This window comes from Pagrus pagrus (genome assembly GCF_965226575.1).
Source record: "Pagrus pagrus genome assembly, chromosome: 4".
In the NCBI taxonomy this organism is placed as follows: Eukaryota; Metazoa; Chordata; class Actinopteri; order Spariformes; family Sparidae; genus Pagrus; species Pagrus pagrus.
Genome location: NC_140188.1, coordinates 20,920,028 through 20,938,807, shown reverse-complemented (window position 1 = coordinate 20,938,807; position 18,780 = coordinate 20,920,028). Strand labels below are relative to the sequence as shown.

The window sequence follows — 18,780 nt, the reverse complement described above, 5'->3', positions numbered from 1 at the left end:
GGTGCCCTGTTTACTTTTTCCAACCCTGCCCCTCAGATTTCCCGAGACAGCCAATGGTACTGTAGCAAGCAACGGAGACCAAGCTGCCATGTAACAGTTAATAGAATTGCCCTCTTAATACATTACACAGTGTGTACTTCTGGTAGTACTAGTAGTACACCCAAATAAATCTGTCCCATAGATCTCGGCACTGCACTTCCTTGGGTCCTCAGCAACACACCAGCGAATTGTGAAGTACAACTGATGGACAGTTGTCGAGCAAAAGAGCGAAGGACAGACAGACAGACTCACAGTGACTCCTTCCTGGATATCACATCATTCTCATATAGTATTTACCCAAATGTCTGCGTTAATAAGGCTGATAGCTGTGCGGTAAAAGAAGAAATGTCCGTCTCAGCTACCAAAATTGAAATCTTTCCCATGTCATGTATTTGACCCTGAATCTTTGCCATCTTCCTTTCCTTTCCTTTCTCTCTATATATCACTTTGCTTTCATGATTTCATTTTGTTGGACCACAAACCAAGTTATCTTCCCAAACGGTCGCATGGTCACCTGTATCTCCTGACACTAAAACTTTTTTGTCATTTCGACAACAAGGTTATAAAGTTACAGTTTATATCTGTCTATATTCACAGCATCGTTGAACATACAAGAAACATAATACAGTAGGCATACCATTCAGGACAAAATGTAAACATCAAATTGCTCATAATCATTACCCAGGGCTGCAACAAATCTGATGATGAAGTTTCTCATTTTGTCTAAAAATGTCCAAAAACAGAGAAACTTCCCAGAGCCAAAAATTGCTTAGTTTATCTGACCATCAGTTCAAAACCCAGACATATTCAGGTTATATTCACACACGATGAAGAAAGTATAAAATCTACATTGAAAAATGACTAAAACGACTAATCTAATACAAACAAGTTGGCTGATGTCTTTTGCCCTATCAACGTTCACCACAGTTCCTCGGAGTGAAGCCATCTCAGAGATGAGGAGCCACTGGATAAGGCACCCGGTTCAGATGCCAAGTGGGTGCCTCCTTTGGACGGTGAACTAGGAACAGCTGACCGATTGAGACACCAGGGCAGACAGGAAGCAGGACATCTCTCTGATGGCCTGAACATGCGTCAGGAAGGGACCTGAAGGACCTTTTTTAAAAATAAAAAAATAAATACATGTGGACTCCATTGCTTGAACTTCTGACTGGACCCAGATAAGCCGCAGAGTACCACTGCATTTCACAGCCATTAAATATTTCCTTGGAAAGAAATGTCGGCCCATATTGTACTTAAGACTTCAAAGGACATACATTTTCTCAACTTTTTTCAAGGTACATTATATGGTACAGAATGCTTCATGTGAAAAGGAACGTTTTTAAAAAATAAATATTTTGAAACACAAAGAAGTAGGAACCAAAAAAGCTTGATTCAATAAGATTCTTCCTTTTTTGAGAGCTGACATTGTCTTGAAAGCTTCCCATATGTGTGCCTGTAGTGAAGCCAATGCTGTTTGTCACTCACATCAAGCACTGTTACTATTTTGACAATGTGTCCTGCCTTATATGCCTGGGGATTGGTAATAGTAATTTCACATGACACGCAGTGGGAGGTGTTGTCCTCCTAATTAATGAAGCTGTCACTGTCATGCGCATTAATCACAGCTCACCCGTTACATCTGTCAAAGTGTCTTGTCTGAGAGCTAAACTGTGGCACTGACATCAGTCAAAACAACTAACCTCCTGTGAAGCAGCTGTCCGTCCTTCAAAAAATACCACGTGTGGATAATTTGGTGATGAAACTGTAGTTCTCTCAAGTGTAATGATACTAGGGCTGAAGAGCTTAAATGGAGGGGGAAAAAAATGAAGTAAAGCTAAGCAACATGTCCACAGATAAAAGTTGAACAGTGCTGTGTATATGACTAATTTAATGAGTCATAAATAAGACAGAGGTGCCAATAAAAAGTCTAAAGAGTTCACAACTCTTGATAATCGGGGCAGCTATCTTGGATTTTGAGGTTGGGTTTGGAAAGGTATGGTCGACTTTCAAAGTCAGAGAACTGCCCTCAGGGGGCGATCCAGTTGAAATTTCCCAAGGGAACCTCAAAATTCTGACTTCCCGGTTCAAATGGAATGCATCATAACACCATTTAGCACCATAAACATCACTTTAATCACATAGGGACCGCAACAATGGTATCATCTGGTCAAAAATGGCCCTTTTATGATCAAACACCTGCAAGTATTGACACTCCCATCAGCCCCAGCTTTACTATGAGTTAAAAAAAAATGGAAGCATGCTAACTTTTGTACAGTATAGATGGAGGTGGAGACGCCTCATTTATCTTTGTACGTTTGATGCTAATACACAAGCTGATGGACTCCTGTAAATATTATAACTGTTTTACATCAGCATGATCGCATTGCCATTGGAATTGCTGGCATTTAGCTAAAAGCACCACTATGCCTAGAAGTACATCCTCACAGAGATGCTAACATGGCTGAAGACTCTTAGAATAGTCTTGTTGATGGATTTTTAGTTCTGTTTGGCACCTGTACTCTATGTTCTCTTTCTGAAGAACATCAGCAACATCACAGGCTTGGAGGGCTAACCGGCTCTCTCTAGGGTTTAGCTTACATTGGTGTTTTATTATATTTGCTCTGAGCCTACATTTTTGCTACATGACTGGATCGTTTGATGTCTCATAGAAACTGTAAAAGATATAAGAACAAAAATATCTATAGTGCGCTGTTGAATCAACACTCATGATTCACATGTCAATGAATCATCTCACAGGATTTTAGAGTTCAAAAAGAATCAAATACGTCTGCCATTGTGGTAAAGTGAGTGCACTTACAGTATATACTGTATACTTTCATACCTAAGAATAACGACGGACATTCAATGACCTTCATTTATGTGTTCACACACAAATGTAGTGCCGGCCATCGAGCAATATGAGATTATTTGTCCTGCTCGAGAACACTCTGACATATTGAACGATCCAACACTCAGCAGTTAATGGCTGACCTGCTCCACCACCTGAGCTGCAGTGCTGGGAGTAAAACTGTTTCTTTTCTGTGTGTCCACTGCTCTATGTATAGAATGCGATAAATGCATTTCTTTTTTTTAAAGATTTTGAAGAGGTCTGTAAGACAAAAACTCCTGTGGCCACATTATTGCCACCCCACTTATCGCACCTGTCCGCCTACTGCGGCACACGGCGAGCCACCAAAATACAGAACAGCTGCAGCCAAGGGCAAAAACCCTGCTGTCCCACAGTTTCATTCCCACTCGAGGGGCGGTGAAGAAGGTCACACCGCTGACTATCTTTTTTGTTCATTTTCAGCTAGCTTTTCCTGATCCCTGTGGTCATAACAAGGAAGGAGCATCACCTTGACTTAACATAGTGAGGATTCTCAGTCAAGGATGAAATGAAGCTCCTGTACTGTACCTTCAAAGACTTCTTCATAATCATTTACAAAGATCCCCTTTGCTTCGTCTTTTTAGTCTTTGTAGTCTTCTCCTTCCCTCACTCTCTCTCGCCCTCTCTCTACCTCGCTGTCTTCTTTTTTTTTCTTCATCCATTATGGATGAGGCACATTGAAGACAATGTGATTCTCTTTGGAAAATACCAAAACGTTTTCACAGAGGAGTGTGCGGTGATGTCACTGTTAATGCCAACGGTCATGTCTCAAGAGGACCACCTTTGCCAAATAGACTCCATCCACAACTTTCCAGCTCTCAGTATGTGTCTCACTTTCCACCCTTTCCTTTGACAGTGTCAGACGCAGGCAGTTACACCACATCCTCTAAGCAGTGCTCCGGAGTCATTCTACATCAGTCGCTTCAAAAGGTCAAGTAGAAAAGCGTTGGAGTTATTGTGTGCGAGTTTGTATGCATGTGTATGTGTGATAGAGATCCAAACAGATTATGACAAAACTAAATTGCTTGGCATTTAGCACCAACAGGTTCATTTTAACAGGAAAAAAAAAAATCACAAATTGTCACACGTAAAGGTGGATAACATGTTGGAGTCATATCAAAGGTCTTTGCAACTTAAAGAAACAAAAACAAAACCTGTACTCACACACTTTGTACCGGATGCTTAAACAAAGGAATTATTTTTGCACCAGAGGATTTTAAATCGAGTTCAAGGTCATTCAACCAAAGCAGTTCAATTCTCTCCAACATCTCATTAGCTTTTTGTATCAGCACCGTGACCTTTGCTCGGCGACACTGTTTATTATCACATTACTGTCATCAGTGACAGAACGAGGAACAATAACGCAGTATGCTAAACTGTGGAACACTTCCGATGACAAGAATAAATGTCATTCAACAAGGACTAATGGCAACAATGAGATTGCCTAGAAATATGTCCATGTACTACAGCAGGAACAAGTGATATCGTGGTTGCTGGAAGCACATGTGTGAGTGTCTATCAGACAACCTAAAGTCAGTCAGCCTAATGCATACATATATCCTAATTGATTGAAAGAATACCCCAAACATTATCTTCAATATTTTATCTTTAATGATCGTAGTATGGCAAATAGACAATGCATCAATACAAATCCAGGGCATTCCTGATTCCTGTATTTTTGATGAAGTGGTCTCATCGATGAGCAAAACTAAAATTATTCTTCTGCCAGCCTTACTCCTCAGCTCAGGAAATAATGCATCTTCTGCAGGTTGAAATTTAATTCGTGTAAGTAAAATTCCAACATCTGCTTGGAGTCGCTGCATTATATTCACAAAGTAATTTCAGATTTTTGCGATACAAGTGCACTTCTGATCAGCTGCATTTACTGTAGGCACCATTTATTCAATACATACATTTGAAAGAAAGACAAAAAAAGGAAAAAAAAAGAAATATGTAGCTGAACATTAACGATACGAGAGCTGGTTGTTAAGTCTCATTCACAGGCCATCATATAGTCACGCTTTGGGTTTTGTGACGACCCAGAGACGGACCTGGGAGTCTGCGTAATTGCTTACTGCACATTTAACTAGGAAGCAGAAATTAAAATTCCCTTTTTTCATAACAGAAGCCATTATTGGTTATTGTGCATTGTACAATACCGGCACTTGCAAAGAAAAACAAAGAGTTTTGCTCATTCCATTACGACAGTTTGAATTACGTATCCTAAAATACTGCTCCCGCAGAGCTGGTTATTGTAGAAACAGTTACAACAAAGGGAAAATACAAATACATACATACAATGTTTACAAAGACTGAGTTTTGTTCATTCTTGCTTTCCACTTTTTAATGTAAACTGTTGTATATGGCTGTATGAACAGCCCAGCCCAGGCAGGTCACTTCACTCTAGCAGTAGATTAAGGTTATTGCCAACAAAATGAGGAGGAACACATAGTTAGAGGGGGGTATTATCCCATTTGCCGTATTACAAACCTTCAGATCATCTGTGGAGAAAGAGGAAGACAGAGAGACTATTTCACCAAAGGATGTCAGCTGTTTTGTGCATATATTTACATATACGTTAGTTAAATATATCTAATTTTTGTATCCGTCACTCTCCAAAACATTTATCTAAAAACGAAATATATTTTGGAGGACCAGTCTTACTTTAAACAGCTCTAGTGGACATAAATGTTACATTGTGTCCTTTGGATAACGGAGGAAGAGTCATTCTGGATGAAGATGGTGACAAATTCCCCAAATTCTACATGTGCAGAGGTGCAGTGCAGGGTGTGTGTATGTGTAAGAGAGTGCAAATAATGACTTCAGTGGAGAGGTGTATAAGTATTATTCACTCTGTGTGTGATCAGTGTTCAGTAAAGTGATGACTGACCCTCCTCTCCTCCCACTCAGACCTCCAGAAAGGCGCTGAAGCAGAGGAGGAGCAAGCCAGTATACAAATCTCCTCCACAGGCTAAACACGGCAAATCGCCTCCCTGGCAGTGCCTGACGCAATACCTCCTACTCTAGATAACTATAAAGAGTCCTGAGTATGTGTGAAAGCACGTGTGTGTGTGTGTGTGTGTGTGTGTCTGAGAATATGTGTGAGGCAGATAGATGTGTGTGTGTGTGTGTGTGTGTGTGTGTGTGTGTGTGTCTCACCTGAGACTTTCTGTATTTTTGGTAATAATTTGCTCCAGAGGTGACACTCTTTAGCGCGCATCATTGTCTTTTGCTGTGGAGGGTTGTAGTTCAGAGTGACGTACGCATATACGTATTCCTGATGTTCATGGATGAATATTGGCCATTTAGCACCATCAATGCCTGGATACCTAAAATAAAGACAATTTGTCAGTATCATGAGGGTCCTCACACAGCTTTGAATGGCTGATTGTCTCTCTGACAATGCGTACCCTGTGCGAGCAAAGTTGGCCCAGTGTTTCATGATCTTCTTGGTCATGTTTACTTCATTCTTTGTGTATCCCAGGGAAGCATCCAGCGGCATCCCGAAGACGAATTCTATCTCATAGCCGTGCATAACGCCCAGCCATGCTGGCCAAGGGTTGACGGATGACCGGTGGTCAAACAAGTAAAGGAAGGTCTTGCCACCCTGTCGTGAGTACCTGGGGAAAAAATGTCAAAATTGAACTGAGTCAGATTAATAAGATACAAACATACCAAACAACCACAATAAATGGGAACTGATTATGTAGGATATCAGAGACCCAAAACATCAGTTGGATTGGACCGTAAGGCTGCATTCAGAAAGACAGCCGCACTGCATGAGAAATAGCAACCCCCTCATTCATTTGAACAGCAGTACTGCACCGACACAGCAAGGGTGCCAAACAAAAGTGCAGGGTCATACAGCAACAAAGAGATAGCTCAATTTTAGCAGCGCCACGATGCAACCTATCCTGTAAGCCTCTGCGTTGGGGACACCATTTTCCATAAACAAGCAGCACTCCTTGCATATGCATACTGTTCCTTGCACGAACCCATTTGCCTCAATAAATATTAGCAGTTTCTGCAAACCACTGATATATTGACACTTTACTTTTCTTTAAGTTGAAGCTTGACTTTTCTTTAGGGTCATTTATTTATTTTATGTTGTGACTAGGCTTTGCTATAATTTGGTTATTTTATTCACAAAAAACATGTGGTTAGTGTCAGGAAAAGATCACGTTTTGGCTTGAAATAACTTTTTTGGTCACAAAAAAACACAGCCAGAGACGTCCTGACTTTCCAGCAAAAAATGGTTTTCTTTCTATCTATTTTTTTCCTTTTTTTCCTTTCTTGTTTCTCTTCTTTCTTTTTTTTTTTTTTTGCTACAAACACGGTTGTAAATTGTCCTAGGTACCGTTAAAAGTGTCCAGTGGTGTTGCGCCTACAAATGTTGAAACGCTGTATTCCCTCGTCTAAAAAGATGCAGTGGTTTATGAAAATGGCATGGCCTGACTCATCCTGACGAAACATAAAATGATTGACAGCATATCTGGCACCTGATAAACCTTAAAAGTCATGGATTACTCAAGCTGGCCTTCGTTGACTATATTAGACATCTCATATACATCAAGATTTGTCGTTTGTGTAGTAATATATGTAGTGAAAAGCAATGTGATTTCCTCCTAAGTCAACCCTTGTGAGAGATTAGTCTAAAAATTACTTGAAATATATATATATATATATATATACAATATGTTTAAAAAGTAAAATGTACATACAGTATACGTATGTATAAATATGGTATGTGTGGGGCAGTGCAAAGGATTCCCTGCAGAACATGTGCCAGACAGGGCTGAGGGTATACAGAGGTCAGAGTCAGTTTACCATCCAGGTGGCCTGAGGAGAGATTTTTCTTCTCTCCTCCTGTCTCAGTGTTGGACCTGGGGCTACAGAAGCTGGAATAGTCTATTGCTGAGGTCGTGGCAGTGCTTTTTAATCCTACTAGCTCTGGTCCTGCCACTTCTGGTGATTGAGAACTACTTGAGCCCACCAACACAGCCCTTTGCATTATCAGTCTGAATGCCAGGGCAGAGATTAAATGTATCCTTTACTTTACGACCATAACCGATACCTTTTAGTTCCCTTTACCTGTCGGCGAACTCTAGCACTGGACAAACAAACAGTTGGTCTCCAACCAAAGCGCCCAGCGAGTCACGGTACCACGTCCTGTTGTACTCATCCGTCCAATCAGTGTACTGGAAAATGGCTGCTTCTTTTGTGACTTCATTTGCATCTGCCATTGTTAGGCCCACTCCAGTCAGGAAGTCATTCCTGTTGATGAGACTCTGACCAGTGATGCTAAATCCAGGTACTCCATACATTAGGAAGTAGGTCCCTTCATCCTGGTTTAATCCTATCAGCAGCTCTTTCTTTGGGAGGTTACCGGCACTCAGCAGCTCCTGCAGGGGGAAACAAAAATGGTTTGGTGTTTGTGACGCAAGACGTTTTCAAATAAAGGATTTAAATAAAACTGATACTTAAATGTTGAAAAGTGCTAGATGTTACTGCAACATTTCCGTTATGATCCAAATAACATTAACATTTAATGTGGTAATTAAATAATAACAGAAACATTCACACCTAATGACAACCAGCCACTCTCACACAGAAACACACACATACTGTAAACCTACCTCGACAGTATCTGTTAGGAAGACTCCGTCAACGGTAGGGACAAAGGTTAGGGCTAAGATTTTAGGCTGCATGTTAACTTCATATTGCATCGAGGTGATTTTCCCTGGATCAGCCTGCTGCAGACACTCTTCCAGCTTAGCTGGATTAGATTTGCAGCCCAGTAGCGTTGCCAGCATCGTGGACCTGGATGTTGACGTACAGAGGGTGCAGTACAGTAAGTGGCAGAAGGTATGACAGTTGAGAATGGGAGAGCAAGGGGAGGATGGGGAGGTGGTTTTAGTTAAAAGAACCGATAAGACAAAGATACACTGAGAATGTTTGATCAAGCTGCATGTGTGTACATCTGTAATGGAAAATTATATTAAGACTCTTGAATGAGAAATGATTTAACTCTTATATCATTATTATGTTTTACATTGCCTTCTATGTTCTTCCCACATCCTTGAATGTTTGTACTGTCTGCACAAAGAGAGATTGTTATTATTATGTGCTTCTTGTTATTGGAACGGAACCTGGTACAGACATGATAAGGACACACACAGGGCACTCCTCTCTCTCTACCGTCTCATCTTGTTCTTCTTTCTGCAGACCGCATGCCACTTGAACTTTCTTTATAAAGAATAAAATCCTTTAAAGACAACTGGTATTTCTTACAAGCTTATTTCAGATATCTCACAAATAAGACACATTTCCACAACACATCCATGAACTTTAAATTTACCAGGACATGATTTATGTTATGTGACACTGTTTCCGGGTATCTGCAGGTCCTAATAGGTCGTAGATGTCTGAGATTTAATTCTATAATCTTAGCCAAAAAAGTCATTCATTAGTCTGAAATATGAATTAATGAGGTCTTAATTGCCACAATCATTTTTGAAAAGAAAGAAAAAAAATAAATTCTGTCTTTTACTTTTGTTTTGGTCAAAATGAGTCGCGCTCTCTGCATGAAAAGTCCACATGTCTGACGTTGCTAAAGCTCTCTTTGAACCTAATAGTCTTTTTACTTTGTACTTGCACTTACCTGTTGGCAAAATGTAAATTCACCACTCAAATAACCATATTCCTGCATAAAACCTACCTCTGCACGGAACCACATGTATACTACATACCTTTATACTATTTGAATAAGAAAAAATATGACTTGTCCAAAAATGACGGTCTCATTAAATGTAATCTGATGTATCTGATACACCCTGTTCTGAATAGAAAGATGTTTAATATTTATACCCTTTGAGTCCTCATTTGTGACATTTTATGCGCATGAACGCCACCTGATCATGACTGATCATTTATTCTATTCATTTAATATTGCAGCTGACAACAGTGTATGAGGCAATAAAAACAAGTGTGTCCCAACATATCACATGAGTGTCAGAGGAAGCCTAAACAAATCCAAAAAATTAGTGACGGGATTAATGCACCCTACCTGCGCCAGGCCTCAGCCTGGCATATTGTGGCCCAGGGTGCATTAGGAGAGCCACTCTGCATCACAGCCCTTTGAAAAAGACCATGACTGCCTCGGGAGAGCAGGTGGAAGCCCACAGATGCTGATCCAGCACTTTCCCCAAACAGAGTCACCTGGGAAAGACAGCATATCACAAGCCCAGCAGGTTGTTTTATTGTTTGTTTGGACAATCGAAACAAATCATGTTGTCTAATTTAGGGTAGAAAAACATTTTACCTGTGAAGGATCGCCTCCAAAAGCGGCGATATTGTTGGCTACCCATTGGAGGGCTAAGCGCTGATCGAACAGGCCTGCATTGCCCTGGACGTTCTTGTTGTCAGGAAGTGACAGGAAACCCAAAGGTCCGAGTCTGTCATTGGATGAGCAGAGACGTTGAAAGCATTTAACTGGAGATGGATTCAACATTTACCTATGGAATCAGCAGTAATCTGAATCAGTAAGGAGAAGTTTGCACATAGTGGTAGTATGTCTTTACTGTTTACAAATTCCTTTTCTCTGCTTTATGCACACAAACCCACTATGAGTATCTGATGACCTAATGCAACTTCCACTGTGGGCAAAGATAAAATGTTGGCAGTTAATATTTCTGCAAACCACAGATACCTTCAAATGTGTATGTGTCATAGGCTACATGCCATACTTCCACAAAATGTGTCATATCACATTTACATTGTGTTTATGACATGACTTTCATACCGTGATGGCGGCGGAGTTACAAACAAGAAAGCTGCCAAGCCAGTGACCGCAGTTCAAGACTGTGTTTCAACATTTGTAAGTGTGAAACCATTGGATATTTAGGAGACCTCAGGACAATTTTTAGCCGTGTTTGTGGTGACGTAAACCAGATATTTTTTGACGGTAGGTCTCCAGCCTTGTTTGTGGCAACCAAATCAATTATTTTAAGGCAAAATACTTTTTTTTTTCCTCACCCTAGCCAAGTGTTTGTTTTTATGTTTTTTTGCCTAAACCTAACCAGAACATAAGCACAGCATTCTCAAAAGAGGAAAAGAAAAAGTTGCAACATAAATGATCTAGTTTCAGCATATCCATGGGATGCAGAAAATGTACATTGCCAACGTTTATTCAGGCGATTCGGTTGAGAATCCAGTGAAGAAAGAAATAAAACCTGCTCTGAGATTTTCGCCTCATTGTCAAATAGTTTCCAGTTCCATACAGTAAGGACTTCATCACTTTTTTTTTCTATTCACTATACTTCAGTTCTTACCTGTAATTCATCGATACCACAACAGCACCTTCAGATTTACTCAAGAAGCGACCATCATAAATGTCCAGAGAGGACGTCCCTACACTGAACCCGCCTCCATAGATCCAGACGAGGACAGGAGCCAGTGCCGAGCCCTGGGTTTTATTGAAACGTGGGGACCAGACATTTAGGTACAGACAGTCCTCACTCAGAGGAGTGTTTGGGTTCCACATCTCTGCACCTTTGAACCCTGGGAAGAATGATCACATGAATCACTGTCAGAGATTAGAGACTGATTGTGACTGCTGTCGAGCAATTAAAAGATAGCCTTATCTCTGTTCCTTCATATCTTTAGAGTGTGATCTCTGTTCAGCTTTATTATGACCCTTAATTGCAAGCAATATGTGGAGTTAAACAGTTACAGAGGCAGTAAAAAATAAATTACCCTGACTTGTTTTCCTCTTAATGAGCACTGCTTTGTCCAAAGCAGAAACAGCAGTCTTAAATATTCTGTCCATTTCTATTCACTCTAGTCACATCTATATTTGGAGAGGGCATTTGGGCAGTTCCTCTGTTCAAATGCCTGGCACTGGTTGTAGCTGGCTTCCAAGCAACCCCTGACAGGTGGCTGCGTCTATAAATAGCTAAAATGTTGTCATGACCCCAGCCTCGATTCTTTACATGGGTGGGAGATTGTATCAATTTCAATGTGTGGATTGTGCACTTATGAATGTTTATAAGCAGACACACAATTTTTTTTTTTTGTTTCTTTTCAGTCACATCTGAGTTTTACTACTGCGGGTGATACTGTAATAAATCATTCAATCGCTGTTTGTTCGTGTGTGTGTGTGTGTGTGTGTGTGTGTGTGTGTGTGTGTGTGACTGGGTATTATATAACTGCCATCGCTCCAATGCAATGCCTAACCTAAAGTTAGTACAGTGGCCTTTTAAAGGTGCACTGTTTTGGGGAAGAAATTTTAACAGGTGAGAAAGATCTTCATTGACTGAACAAACTAATTGAATAAACTGTCTTTGTTTTCATGACTGAATAAACCGAATAAACAAACTGACCTTAAAGGACAACACAGTTTCATACTGTTTTACTCTGTTTATATGTGGCAGACCCTGCCACCTTTTAGCTGCAAACAGTGTTCTGGGAACCTTATCTTTCTCTGAGAACAGCTTGTTTGTTCACTTATGGAAGAGATAAATATTTCTGAGTTTGTATCATTAACTCATTAATAATGTAACTATTAAGAGTTTGAAATTCTTCTTCAAAACTACATAGTGCCCCTTTTATTGTCTTAATTTATTCAGACATGAACTTGGATGGACTCCTTTGGTGCCTTGTCACACTTTGGTCATCCACTAAACCAGTTTCAACTGCATGTCATTCTGTTCCGAGTCCACTAAGTTTCAACTTAAAGGTGCAGTCCATCGACTGTGAAGATCAGTCTACCAGTCATGTGAAGTACTGTGACCCTAAAGAACCCCACAAGTCTGATGATATTACACTGATGTGATTAGATTTATCATGGGTTGGGCTCGGGTATCTATGGGGACAGTGTAACAAATAGACACTGTCAAGTTGGATCGTGGGAAGCAGAGCTTGAACTATTTAAAAAGGGACTAAAAGCCAGAACATGTAACATTCTTTTTTTCCCCTCACCCAGTCCCCAGATATGCTTCCCAGAACAAATAATTTGAAAGGGCTGTGGATGTTGGACGCTTCACCTCTTTCCATATTTCATCAGCTGATTTTTAGAGTTCAACACATGAGAAGAGTCCGATGAAAAAACAGTCATTCGGAAGAGATGACGGCTCGAACTGCGACATTTTGGCTTCTCCTTACTATTAAAAGAGCGCCAATGTTTATATACCTGCACACTGTACCACACATTTTAGTAAATCCTTTTTTGCTTAGTTTGCAAGAAATGCTGTCCGGCTACAATTTCTTATTTCTTATTTCTTATTGTCTTCTCGAGCTACTGTAACGTACCTATTTCAATAAAGTATTTCTGATTTACATTCTGAATCTGTGTGCAGAATATATGGATTATTTGCACATACTAATAACATGCTTGCACAAAAAATGTACAACTATATTGGCCCCTCAATGGCTCCATATCGTCTGGGTATATCATCAAGTAATAGCTGATGTTGACCTTTCTTTGGCAGGGTTATAACTCACAACACCCACTACAACAATTCACAGTACATGTACACAACGCTACAGTTCCATCGTATCCATTCCCGTAAACATGTATCCATACCTGAGAAGACTGTATCCGGCATCTGGTAGCAGGAGTCTGGGAATTTGGTGCCATCCCTCACCCCTTGCCAATTCGCTACTGGCTCTGGAGGTCTGAATCTCAGTTTCCGCAGCGGTGGTTTCGCATAAGGAATCCCAAGAAACGCTCTGACATCACCGCCTAACACCGAAAGCATCTTCCCTTGAACTTTCCCATTCTTAGTGTTGATTAACAGGTCATCATGGGTGGTAGGTAATGCCGTCAGGAAATGAGGCAACAGAAAAAGAAGAAGCAGGTGTGTGCACGGAGAGACTGCCGCCATTGAAAATCCTGGGGAGACACACAAAACGTTATTAATAAGATATTATAACGTAGCCAATTAGATTGAAATATCACATTTCATATCTATCAATATAGTTGTGCTTTTGTTCACAGGTTTTGCATTTTCAAACCACGACAATATACTGCGGGTGCTAACGCCTTCAATTTCCTTTATCCACATAAAGATGCAAATACGTGAAGTCCGTATTTTAAATTATGTTTTACTTCTATGAATATATTTATTTTGACCCAAGTCAGTGTAGGCTGCGGTCTAAAAAGAATGAAGTTTTGTACAAATTGATATCCTTTGTTTTGGGGTCACGGAGCTGAGTTCAAGGACCAGGGAACAGTGTTAGGTTTGCTCTTGCTGCAGCTACAAGGCATAGTCCAAGTGTATGTGCTTTATAATTACACCCAGGGGCATTCAGGGTATGGTGGAAAACACCAGCATGACGTTTTTGACTATATGAGACACGGACAACAGCACAGATCAGCAAAATGTTACACTTATTTTTTACAAATATTTAACATTTCCATATGGACCACGCAGTAAAACATCCGGCGGTGTCCCAGCTGGTTTTCTGTATTCAATAAAGCTCCAGTTCCTCAAAGAATACAACTCAATGCTTCAGAGCGGCGGGTGTGTGTGTTTGTCTCTGTGTGTGTGAATGAGTGTGTGTGAGTGAGAGAGAGAGAGAGAGAGAGGGAGAGAGAGAGAGAGAGAGAGAGAGGGTCATTCCCGCGGCAAGTGTGTCACTTTAAAAGCGTCTTTTAATCCGTAAATATTTGGAAAAAGAACATTTCCCCGAGGCCGTCAGTGAACACGCATACGCATGTGACTGCGTGCGCGCTTTACTCTCAAAAGACACAGAATGAGCAAACGGCACGTTTCCAGAGTGAAAGCCGCGCACAGCTGGAGACAGCAACCACTGGAGAGAGACGCGCTCACTCACATAATACAGACGACTTGAAAAAAAAGGACGCGTCCTGATAGTGACTCCACTTATAGTAATTTATAATAAAAGCCTTTACAGTGACGTCTTACCTTGTCAGTTAGCAGTGTGTGTCTGTCTGGACGCGGTGAGGACACAGCGTGGGGTGAAGAAGGCGTGGACAGACTCTCTCTGTCCAGCGTCTGCTGGGCTGGCCCTGACCGCCACCCACATATAGCCTACAACTACTACAACTACTACACCCCACAGATAATAATAATAATAATAATAATAATAATAATAATAATATTAAAATTAATAATAATAATAATAATAATAATACGTCAAATTTACTCTAACTAGACAACACCATGTACCAAAGCTAATAATAATAATAATAATAATAATAACAATAATAATAATAATGCTGACAATGTTGATAATCAACATTAACTTTTGGTGCAGATCCAGGTAAAGGGACTGATCCACTATCTTTTTCTCGCTTTCTTTAAAGATATAATATGTAGGAATTCTGTGTTAAAATGTCTGCAAACTCCCCGGCATTATTTATGTATTTTGTTTAGTTGTGTACTTACATTATCCCAAATGTTTCCAAGTTTCCAGAGAAATCCACAAGTTCACTCGAGGTAACAGTGTGTTTCATTAGGTAGCCGTCGCTACTTCCAGGATAGGGAAGCCACAGGACCAGACTAAATTACAGGTTAAACATTACCTCGCCTGTAAACATTTATCACATTTTGCCTGAGTCACATCAGTTTTGACGTTTGTTTAGTGGTGTTTGTTTTACCACCTTTAAAGCCAGTTTGACCGCAGGGTCATTTGCGTTTATTCGCCTCACTCATGTGCAAACAGCCAAACTACTTTACTGAACACCTGCCGCGAGCTAATGTGCAGCGGTACTGGCTGTAAATTGCTTACAGGCCAGCCCAACCTACATAAAAATATAAACAAAAAACATGTAAAACTAGGGGAATGTCCGCTACTTGGACAATAAACCAATAAACAAATGCCTCTTCCGGGTATAACAAACAAATGCCTCCTACAAGCCCCAGGGAAATAAAATGGTAAACTGAAGGATATAATGGCACACACAGAGAGTGTGTTTGTGTCTGTGTGTTTAAATTCAAGTCAAATCTCACATTTTGATACTCACCATTTCCCCTCCAGCTCCAGTCGGCAGGCAAAGTTACAGTGATGTGACATAAACACTGACAATGACGGGCAGCTCCGTGGATCGCTGCTGCAGTCAGGCTGATAAAGATAAATTAAGATTTTGATCCCAAAAGTTAAAAAGCAATCTTTGAACTCTCCTCCGATCTGTAAACAGCTCTGGATCATGTCTGGTTTAGCCCACGAAACTCTAACCACCACTACGCAGCTCAGCTGCGGCTCCTCCCGACAAAACACTCTGCAGATGTCTTATGTTTTGTTTTAATAGAGAGCCCCCTGGTGGTGGAAATTACATATTGTATGTTTAACATTGTAAGATGTTAAATGGGCATATTCCGACATTTTTTGTTAATTTCTCAGGGAATAATGCATGGATATTGATGAAAAAATCAGGTTTAGGTGGCTGGTATCTGTACAGTAAGAGTACAATTTGATGCAGGCTGAAATAAAAATCCAGACTGAGCAGATTCAAATATGTTTAATTTGATATTGGATTAGTCTCGATTGAATTAAAGGCAGCTGTTCAGCCTTGGTGGAGGTATGCTCTCTATAAGTAAAGGAAAATCACATCATTATCATTATTGATCATTGTCAAAGTAAAACTCCAAGTAGAAAGGTAGGGCTGGCAGTAGCAGCCCTGAGCCACAGCAGTTCAGGATGCCACTGTAACGCGCTGCTTGTGCAGATAATTTAGCCCATTACAAATATCATCCAGGCAGCTACAGCTCATTCTGAGTTAATAATGAGTTAGAATATATTTCTATGATCATTAATATATCGATAGTTTTTATTCTGAAATGTGCCTGGTACCAAGCTTAACTCCAATGGAAACCCAGGCTTAGTGCTGTAATGTTGGACATATTGTTTTTTTTTTTTTCATGACTTCCCTGGAAATGAAGCTGGTTTGCCATGATGACACAGAGCCTAGTTCCTCCCCATTAAAACGACTTCCTGTTTCTGTCCCTTGTTTCTTTCTCACACTCACTTACTATCTGCTTGTTCTGTCTGTGGCTTTTGTTTTGTCATCTGTGCTTTCCTTTTCCACTTATCCGGAGGCCAAAGCTGGAGAGAAAAGTAAACTTGTCTTTGGAATTTTTAGTGCTGAGAGAGTGAGTGTGTTTGGGTCTGTGCATGATGGCTTTGTGTGTGTGTGTGTGTGTGTGAGTGTGCGAGAAACTATATAGCCTATGTGTGTTTATTTATGGATACATACATGTGCGAGCGGGCCCATTAAGTATATCTTTGTGTGTGTTTGTGTGCTTGTACATGTATTCATGTTATTTATAGTATGGTAACGTGCAGTTGGATTAACATTACACAAAGCTCAGACTCTGATGTAGTGCCTTGGCACCACATACAGGCTCAGGTACACTGGCCTCAGTCAACTTGATTAATATTGTGCTTACTGGCAAGGCACATACTGTACATAGACCATACATGTTCTTCAGTATGACTGAGATCTTAATTGACTTGGATCGCTCAGTAAAATCGACACATATCAGAACAGAATAACAGGTAACAAATAATGAAAGATGTTCAGCATGTTTGTGTGTCAGTGTTCATCTGTGTGTAGAGATACAGCATCTAATGAATCAAAGCCAACTTTTCCGAAACACTTTAAATACATAACTGTCATAGCTCTGTAGTAAAATACCACCTTGAAATGTAGTTATTGAAGTAATGAAATAGTGGTGGTAGAATGCTGAATAACTAACTAACTCCATTTACTCAAGTATTGTGTAAACCTAAGGTACTTACTTTATCATTTCATTCAACTTTACACTCCTCCAATATTGTACTTTGCAGTCTTCTCTACACTACATTTTTGACAGCTTTAGTTACCTGATACTTTTCAAATAACAATTTTTCATATCCCTCCTATCCAGTAAAAGAACTGCATATCTCCAAATATGGTGATTTTGAATGTGAGTGTTTGTGATAAACTGAACTGGCTAAACTGGCTGACATGTATTAATGGGCTGAGATAACTCTCATACTTCTTAATCTAAATAAAACTATTAAAAACCCTCTTAGATTTGCAGGAAAATGCATCATCACAAAGCAAAAAACAACATTTTTTCCGGGCTCATGAGAAGTTGACCTTTTAGACACACTGACGCTACGAACATCTGATCTTCTCTGATCATCTCATAAGATGATGCATTGCTGTGGATTAAACTACCTTAACTTACTTACTATCATTGTACATACACTGGACTGTGTATGGCCGTGTGGTTGAAATTATACTTGAGAACGTATTATCCTCACTAATGAGTTATTTGGACTTATATCTTAACCTCTGATAAGTAAGGCATGTGAACTGTAGGATATAGAGTGGATCTGTGTGCGTGAAAAGTCACAGTCAATTACAAGTGAAAGAATACTTTGTACAGTTCATATGCCTTACATCAGAGGTCAGAACATAAGACCAAATAAATCATAAGTGAGGATGATAAGTTCTCATGTAAAATTTATATCACAGGCCCTTCATTTATATCCACCCTGGCTTGAACCTCAATAGATGGAGGTTCAGCAGGAGGTCTCAGGGCAGCTCAAACCACACCGGGAGTTCAGCTCTCTGGTCAGTTCTGGGATCTCCTTCAGATGGGGCATTTCATCCGAGCTGTGCTTTTTAATTATATACACCCACAAAAGCAGTCCACTGGTCTAGTATTGCACTCCTGTAACACTGTTGGGCTCATTATGGACTGTTTAAAAATAAAGTCGATCAAGCGGACCCAGAGATACTGCCTTTCCCCCCACATATTCCTCTTTCTTTTAAAAACCTGGCGCCTACATTACCCACAATGTAACTTAGCCACCGAGTGACATCACTGGAGGCAGTTTAT

At 40.2% G+C, this 18,780-nt stretch overlaps 1 protein-coding gene across 2 annotated transcripts; it reads right to left on the bottom strand.

Annotated features, from left to right (window-relative positions):
- Positions 1-4,520: 4,520 nt before the first annotated feature.
- Positions 4,521-14,933, bottom strand: LOC311256724 (cholinesterase-like). 2 transcript variants are annotated; one of them, XM_084351997.1, is made up of 10 exons: positions 14,854-14,933; positions 13,509-13,817; positions 11,257-11,485; positions 10,248-10,380; positions 9,993-10,144; positions 8,563-8,746; positions 8,018-8,328; positions 6,337-6,546; positions 6,086-6,255; positions 4,521-5,427 (listed from the first exon to the last, which is right to left on the bottom strand). In XM_084351997.1, the coding sequence occupies exons 2-10, from the start codon at positions 13,807-13,809 to the stop codon at positions 5,330-5,332; spliced, it is 1,788 nt and encodes a 595-aa protein (XP_084208123.1). In that variant the 5' UTR covers positions 13,810-13,817; positions 14,854-14,933; the 3' UTR covers positions 4,521-5,329. The 2 variants fall into 2 exon arrangements, with proteins under 2 accessions (XP_084208123.1, XP_084208124.1); XM_084351998.1 differs by lacking the exon at positions 14,854-14,933 and adding an exon at positions 14,352-14,393.
- Between the last annotated feature and the right edge of the window lie 3,847 nt (positions 14,934-18,780).

Bases quoted from the DNA above. Each gene is read 5' to 3' on its own strand.
- LOC311256724 (XM_084351997.1), bottom strand. From the start codon at position 13,809: ATGGCGGCAGTCTCTCCGTGCACACACCTGCTTCTTCTTTTTCTGTTG. The intron at 10,381-11,256 runs GTAAGAACTGAA...ATCCAATGACAG, and splicing joins GTGGTATCGATGAATTACAG to ACTCGGACCTTTGGGTTTCC. The intron at 5,428-6,085 runs GTGAGACACACA...CTTTCTCCACAG, and splicing joins AAAAATACAGAAAGTCTCAG to ATGATCTGAAGGTTTGTAAT.